The sequence below is a fragment of the Silene latifolia genome, chromosome X (genome assembly GCF_048544455.1).
Source record: "Silene latifolia isolate original U9 population chromosome X, ASM4854445v1, whole genome shotgun sequence".
Lineage (NCBI taxonomy): Eukaryota > Viridiplantae > Streptophyta > Magnoliopsida > Caryophyllales > Caryophyllaceae > Silene > Silene latifolia.
Window position 1 is genome coordinate 45576799 of NC_133537.1, and position 8853 is coordinate 45585651.

Here is an 8853-nt window from a genome sequence, read left to right on the forward strand (position 1 = left end):
TTTCCATGCAAGAAATGTTGAATGTATGCAGATATTCAAGCGAAAAGTAGGGTCGGAAATAGGTGTGCCTGATAAAAGCAATGCAAAATCGAGTACCTCAGTTGCTCCAACACAAACAACTATACAAGAATCCCGTGTACCATGCTTATATGGACGAGTTGGTGAGGAGGACGGAACATGCCCAAAGCCTTGATATACCTTCTTTTGAAGAGTTTGAAGAATTAATTAATGTATACAACAAGTCCTTAGATGAAGAACAACAGAATGCTACAAAGGCAAACGAGTCACCACAGAATATTGCAAAAGGCTTAGAAGAAATTGTTTTAAACATAGCCAAGGAAGCCGTAAACCCTGCTGCTAAAAAAACATTGAATGAGGGGACAACAGACAAAGGGGATTTGCTGAATTCACAGAATACAAACAGCAGCGACTTCAGCTACGAGTCTGACCATGGGAATGAGTATAAAGACATGGCAGAGACTTCAACTACAACAAACATGGAAGAACCAGCAAATGGAAATTCAGATGCCACCGAAGACAGAACAACTGATAAGCATTCATATCTACTACACACAAACAGAGAAGAAGAATGTATGGATGTAGTCGATTATGATTTTGGATGTTCACTGGTATGTGGACATGCAGAAGAGGAGACAATTCTGTTGTCAGAGTACATGATTGAACATAGTGAGTTGATGACGCCTCTTCTTCGACTAAGAAAGGAGGTAGTAGACTACTGTTACCTAACTGACCACAACTACAACAATGAGTAAGTATACAACTCAACTTTTTACATTCGTATATATTTTTCTATATTTGTATGATATACATTTGCATATTACAACTTGTTTTTTTTTTTACAGTGAGAGATTAGCAACATTTGGATTGCTGCACTTTCTGTCAAAGGATGATGCAAAAAGTATGATGGCCGATGAGTTGATAACAACATCAGTCATAGAATGTCGGTCAATTATGCTTAATGAACTGATTGTCAAGACGGTGCTGACTGATGAACCCTACAGATTATACTTGGGAATTAATCATATGGTATGTTATTCTGAAGGGTTTTTTATGTTATAGTAACTGTAGTAGTATGTTATACTGGTAATTATATTGTATGTTACTCTGAAGGAATGTATATGTTATAGTAATTGAAATAGTATGTTATACTAGTAAGCATAATGACAACATTTAAGCTTTCAATTTTCAGGAACAAATCATTAGCTTATGGACAACAGAAGATGATAAAAGGGCAGGATATGTGGAAGAAATATTTAATGCATGGAGAGGATGGTGCAAGTGTTGCAAAAGTCCATTGAATTTGGATTCTGACATGGTAAGAAAAAATAGTTTCAAACTTTTTCAATAAGAAACTATAAGAATGTATGACTGCCAATATCTAAAAAGCTTGTTTCTTGATGTTTTTGTAGGTATTCATTCCAATGATATTTAATAAGCACTTCTTTTGTGCTTGTATAAATTTCATTGACAAGAAGATTGACTACTTAGACATTAGAGAGTATGGAGGGGTCTTTACAGAAAATGAGTATGTCGACATGGCAATGATAACAGTACGTTTTCTAGTGGCTTTTGCAACTGCAATTTGATATATTGTTGTAAGCTAAGAACTGAGTATCTGAAAATGTTTACAGTATCTGAATGTGTATTGTTGTAAAGCAGGCCCATATGTTTGGAGCATTTCTAGCTGAAAATGGTGTTCAAAAGGGCGAAATGGTTAAAAGTTTTCCAATGAGAAATGTGCAATTCAAGTGGAAGTGTACAGAATTGCATGACAATGTCGACTGTGGAGTGTTTATGATGTTTCACATGTTGTTTTACATTGGTAAGCTATTTGATTGTGACCTTGGAAATGCGACAACGAGGATTGTATATCGGGCAGAGATATTAGCAATACTTGTGACGAGTGACCTTAATAGTACAAGAGATAAACTGATGGAGAAGGTTGAAGAAATCAAGACTGAAAGAAAAGCTTTACTGCCTGTGCTTGTTGAGCAGCGTAAGAAAAAGGCTGAAGAGGAAGCAAAGAGTAAGGGTCTTGTATAAACTCTTTGGATACATATTATATTCCATACGTTTTGCGACTTGTAAGTAATATTATTTGCATGAACTGAAAACATGACTTGAACAAGAACGATTATGGTCAACACCAAAAGCAAAAAATCAGAACAGCTGTGATGACTATCTGAAGACACCTATGTCAGTCTTAGGCAGTCGAATAAAGGGAGCATCAGATGGCATTGGCTGCACATTATACTGCGGAGAACCAGAACCTAATTCTATTCTTGTGTCAAGATTTATGAGAAATAATAAATCGCGTTTCTCATTGATATTGATTACGAGGAAGGAGGTGGCTGATTATTGCTTTCTGGATGACTACATATTTGATCAAAGGTATTAAAAATTGAATCCTATCTACTGTAAAAGGGAATGTAATAACACATGTAAGCTGTTAACTGGTAATTGTTTTTGGACATAGAGAGTCCGTGGTGGTGTATAATGCAAAAAAGAGTTTAACAAGAGAAGATATACAAACGTTGATGCCAACAGTACATCTAAATCAAAATGTCGTAGAATGTTGGGCTATGCTACTGAATAACATAACACACACTGAGAAAGGCACAAAAACTCTTATGTTTTTTGGAATAAATCACATGGTAAGTAGTCATACTGATCATCTTTAACTGTTACTGTGATTATGCATGTATGTTACAGTGATTGAGTAAGTCTGTTATTGTGAATGAATGTGCATTCATTTGACTTGTTATTAATATATCAGGAGGACATCAATGCTCTGGTTGAAAGAGAATCCAATGGTACACAGGTTGATACACAAGCTAACAGTGTCTATGAGTGTTGGGATAGGTTTATAGCTGATAACTCAGAATGCAATCTTGAGGCAGAACTGATTTTTATCCCCTTATATGCTGAAAGACACTACTTTTGCATGTGTGTCGACATGTCAAGCAAGAAGGTGGATGTACTCGACAGCGTGATTCATAAATCATGGGAGGATAGCAATGTTTATTATATTACAAGAGTAGTGGTATGTGTCAATATCTATTCGCACATTCAAATATTCAAATAACACTTTGTGACAGTTTTAAAAGACAAATTAAAAGAGTGTTGTCTTGTTTGATGTAGGCTGGTGTACTCAGTGATTACTTGGAAAGTAAAGGAGTGAAGGATGCAGAGGCAATAGAAGGATTCCCTATCTTTGAGACAAAATTGCCATGGCGGACACATGATGCCACTGACGAGGAATCAGGATGTTTTTTAATGATGCACATGATTGCATACGAGGGGGAACCGTATGAATCTCAACTGGGCAAGAAGATTACAAGGCGCATATTTTGTGCTGAAATATCTATTCGCACATTCAAATATTTTGTGTTGAAACAAGCAGCAAGGAGAGAAGGCTATCCAAAAAAGAAAAAAGTAGATGGTGGAGATGCTGGAAAGAAATGAAGTTAATTCATTTTTATGCATTTTGTAAATGTGTTCTGGAGAACATATGTTAAAGTAGTTAAAACAGATTGTTATGGTAATTGTGTTTTATTGTTACAGTATTGAATGAATGATGTTATTGTGAATTAAACCAGCATTTCCAGCACATGTTCACTTCGAGCATTTTCAATCAAAACAGTAATTGTGTTAGCATGTTATACTTACAGGTTGATGATGTTATTGTAACAATGCCTGTTACAGTAACATCATTAATAATTCTGTTACAGTAGTTGTATTATGATGTTGTAGTAACAGTTTGATGATGTTACAGTGGAACAGCGGGATTACCTAGAAAATAGAAATGAAAATAAATAGTGTATGTTGCAGCAACACTTTGAATATGTTATAGTAACGTTAGAATGATGTTATTGAGAATCACAATGACATTGTCTCAAGTACAGTGATTTTGCTCCCAAAATCATCACATTAACATTCTAAATGTTGTTACAGTAGTTGTATTATGATGTTTTAGTAACAGTTTGATGATATTACAGTGAAACAACATGATTACCTTGGAAAAGTAAAAGGAAACAATCAACAGTGTCTGTTGCAGGAACACTTTGAATATGTTATAGTAACGTTAGAATGATGTTATTGAGAATCACAATGACATTGTCTCAAGTACAGTGATTTTGCTGCCAACATCATCACATTGACATTCTAAATGTTGTTACAGTAGTTATATTATGATGTTTTAGTAACAGTTTGATGATATTACAGTGAAACAACATGATTACCTTGGAAAAGTAAAAGGAAACAATCAATAGTGTCTGTTGCAGCAACACTTTGAATATGTTATAGTAACGTTAGAATGATGTTATTGAGAATCACAATGACATTGTCTCAAGTACTATTACAGCAAGAATCATAGTTTCCAAAACCCTGTGTAGATATAAAAATGTATGTCTCAAAAAATCACAATAATCGTTTGATAGGACTGTATTTTCTTATAACCTAATATATGAAGAATACAAAAAACGTAAAGTAATGTTAAAATTGAATTGTATTAATGTCCATGTTGATCATCACTAATTCCACAAGTGCAACAGCATCAGTCAAACAGCATCATCATCTTCTGAAGTTGCCTGTGAAGAAAAGCAACAAGAAATGATGTTAATCACAAAAGAATAATGAAAGTTAATCTGAAAAAAAAGCAAGATAATTAGATAAAATGTAAGAGAGAATACATCATCTAATTCCTTTTGAGGGTAATTGCGTTTGTCATGGTTAGCCATATGTTTGCAGCAGGCGCAAAGTCTTTTAGGCTTCTGTGCGTTTGCTATCGACTCGTTCCTGCTGGACAAAAGCCTTTTGCCGCTACCCTTGTTCCTGACTTGTTTGGGTGGTAAGATCGTCACTTCTGAAGAACTTGTAAAACCCAAAAGCTGCTCTATCTCTTTCTCCTTGGATAATACCTCTGATGAGGACGAAGGACTGAATTCTTCTCTAAAAGACTTCAAAAGAGCAGCTAATTCTTTGATGCGATCAACAGGCAAGCTTTTTGCAACACCGATTGTGGAATAGAACTCTGACCAAACATTAGAAATCTCCATCTTGATAACATCAGCAGGGTCACAGTCCTCTATGATATTGCCAGAAGAATTGAGAAAGGGTTTCTATATGAAGCCTTACACCAACGAGGAACGATGTATTTGGAAGGAATGCTTTTAAGGAGATTAGCTAACAAAACCCAAAATACATGCTTGCAAAGTAAACCTTTACTTTCAAAAAGTTTGCAACTGCAAGTAACCTCTTGTGTTGCGACATTATATGAAACCTGGAATGTAGAATATCTCAACTCATCATTAATGTCATATACACGAACGTCCCCATTTACAGGCATACCAGCAAGGCCGCAAGAACAAGTGTTCTTCAATTCAACTTGAACATCATAAAACACTTTATGGGTGTAGACAGATGCAGCATGTAACTCAATTTTAGTAGCCACCGCAGAAGTGACTGGTAAACTGTGCTCACTATCCTTATCATGACATTTTTGCAAATAACGCTGTTGTCCCATGGCAGTTTCAAACCGCATCCAAAACTCAACCAAAGTTCCAAAATGAGTTTGATAACGCTTATAGAAGGAATTTGAACTCTCGGATCTCTGAGTTGTTCTTAACAACCCTCCCATTGGCATGTCTCTAAAATAGGCAGGGATCCAACAGTGCTTATCACGATACATGCTTGAAAGCCATTTATGGCCAACAAGGTTGAAATCATTCATAACTGCAAGCCACTTCTCTTCAAATTTTTTTGGTTCTAAAGTAGAATCCCAAACAACCGAATGCAAACGAGAGAGAAAATCAGTCTCTTTGCATGTGATTGCACCTACTTTAGAACTAACTTTTTCCATAATATGCCACATACAAAAACGGTGGCGGGCTGTTTTAAAAACATTAGGAATAGCAAGTAACATCCCAACACCTTGATCTGTTACGATACATAAAGGCTCCTTTTGACCCATACAATCCAAAAACTTTTTGAAACACCATGTAAAGGAGTCTTCATTCTCATGATCAAGCAAACTACAAGCAAATGTGACAGACCGTTTGTGGTGATCAACTCCAGTAAACGGAGTGAAAATCATACCATATTTATTAGTTCCGTACGTAGCATCAAAGCTAACAGCATCACCAAACTCAGCATAGTTCTTTCTAGACTCAACATCTGACCAAAACACCCTGCTTAAACACTTCTGATCATCAATCTCACGTGCAAAGTAGAAACCAGGTTTAATTTTTGCTAGCTCTTCAAGATGATTAACAAAGAGAGTTGCATCCTTTAACCCTATATAACATTTGACATCCCTAGCAAAATTCTTAAAATCTGTCAAAGTTGCTCCAACATTCGCATAACCATCTGCATATTCTTTGCATTGCTGGAAACTAATGGAAGCTCCCAGCTGCAACTTTGAATTATCAATGATTAACTTTTTTTTGGAAATAGGAAAGTTTCCTTACAACTTTCTGGAACTCTTTCTCGTTAATAGAGAGAAGACGGTGATTATGGAAAGCAACAAATTGATCAACTCTACAACCTCCACCCCCCGTCGCTTCAACCCTCATCATTGCTGGACACCCAATCCTAGTAATTTTAACATTCCTTGAAACATAAGGCTTAACAGTAGAATCTTTCTCAACATTTGTAACAGGACACTTTAGTTTATTTTTATTTCTCTCGTATCCTTCGACGATTACAAACAATAGACTTCCTCAGTAATTCACCACCACGGGTACGTTTTGTAGTATACAGCCTTGGCTCAAACCCACAGGAAATTGCATATACCACAAAAAAACACATTGCTGAATCAAAGTCAACAAACTGCATTTTCAGTTTTGGTGTGAACGACTCCTCAACTAGCCTAGTACATCTCTCACTACCACCAGGAGTGTAGCTCAATTGAAGTGGATGTATTGCTGTTGGATGTGATGTGCAGGTTGGGGTAAAAACAGATTCACGACAAGATTGAACCTCTGAATAATGTAAAGGTAAAAAAAACAATCAGAGAATAAACAAGGTATGTTACAGGGGTATGTCGTACATGTTACAGCAATATATCATGGCTGTTACGTTAATGCAGCATATGTGTTGTAGTAAGTGAAGATGTGAAATTAAGAATGAAACAAAACATGTTACAGTGATTGTACAAATTCTGGTATAGTAATGTATCATATCTGTTACAGTAAGTGACATAGTGAAGTTGTTAAACTTTTAACGTATATTCAAATATAGCATGTTCCAGTAATGTAGCATATGTGTTACAGTGACATAAATATCTGTTAAAATAAACATGTGGATTAATGAAAATAATCAATTAAAATTCAACAATAAAATAGCAGAAAACACATAAGTTAGCATAACATTAGTTCTAATCAATGAAAAATAGGTAAAAAAAATGCACATGCATGTATAGAGAAAGGAGTGTAAAACGAAAAATAGAGAAACGATGTTATAACCGGGATGAATGTCATCTTCAACGGAAAAATTAGTCAATGGAGTAGACGAAACTGTCGACATTAAAACAGAAACCTGCAAACACAAAGTAAATACCGATTAAAACGATGAATCAGCTAAAACGAACAATTGAAATCATAATTTGATGAAAACGAAACTGAAGATGAATTACGATTGAAGCCTAAATCCAAAGAATAACAGAAACGGATTTAGATGACGATCAGAGTAAGCTTCAAAAGCTGTGCAGAAATTAAACAATAAATCGTCTAAGAACAATAACAGTAACAAATTAGGAAAAAACAGTACACAAATTTAACATAAATAATGAGAATTACAAGTAAAGATGATAAGCAGAATTCACCAGAAAATTGCGAGATGAATGTGAAGTAACAACGTGAGAGAATTTTGAAGAGAGATAAAGAAGAGAGAGAAAGTTGTTATGATTTATGAGGAAGATTAGGCAGAAATAGGTGTTTATATAAAGCTGAGTTGGAATATAAATCTGAAAATTAAAAAATAAAATCTGAGATTTAATCTCAACCATACGATTGAGTTGATTAAGAGATGATCAGATGGCTAGAAATGGTAGGACGGACTCACCCTAAGAGAGTAATAGATCCTATATATATATATATATATATATATATATATATATATATATATATATATATATATATATATATATATATATATATATATATATTTATTACGTAAAGCTCATGATTATTCAATTTCTTTTCATACATATTTTTATGAATGACCATTGATCTTTGCACGGTTCAGATGGATAATCAATTTTTATTACTTAGAAAGTAATGTCTAATTTGTCGACGAATTACTCTTTAGCTGCCGAAATCGTTTTTTTGTATTGTAGGGATTTAGGGATTCATGAGATTGACGCAAGGACAACTTGACGGACAAGCAACTACAAAAAAAAGCCATACGATTTATACCATTCCTCACATTGAGTTTGTAGTCCAATTATTACGGGGTATATTTTCGTTGCTTTTAGTTATTCTACTATTGTTATCAAACTAATTTAGACCTTTCGCTTCTACATGTTTGTGTATTGCTGGATACCGTTTATTGTATTGTTTAACTTGATTGTAATTTGTCATTGTTTTACGTATGCATGCTTATTTGTTTTAGCCTGAAATATTACCTAGACTTCTTTATGACAATTATGGATACGTTTCATTTAAGTCGAATATACCCGTCTTAGGCTTAAGACAGGTAAAGTAATATACAGAAGACAAAAGCATGGTGCATAGGAAAAAACAACAGATTTGTCTTACATGTAGAAATGGGATGATTACTTACCCGTTTTAGGGTTAGTAGATTTATTTGTTTTAAGGAAAACTAACTGATCTT

The 8853-nt window shown here is 34.7% G+C and overlaps 1 protein-coding gene across 1 annotated transcript; it reads right to left on the reverse strand.

The window, feature by feature from the left end:
• Positions 1 to 4580: 4580 nt before the first annotated feature.
• Positions 4581 to 8228, reverse strand: LOC141617291 (protein FAR1-RELATED SEQUENCE 5-like). The gene is made up of 6 exons (XM_074434473.1): positions 8193 to 8228; positions 7485 to 7557; positions 6730 to 7001; positions 5242 to 6430; positions 4713 to 5107; positions 4581 to 4610 (listed from the first exon to the last, which is right to left on the reverse strand). The coding sequence occupies exons 1-6, from the start codon at positions 8226 to 8228 to the stop codon at positions 4581 to 4583; spliced, it is 1995 nt and encodes a 664-aa protein (XP_074290574.1).
• Positions 8229 to 8853: the final 625 nt, after the last annotated feature.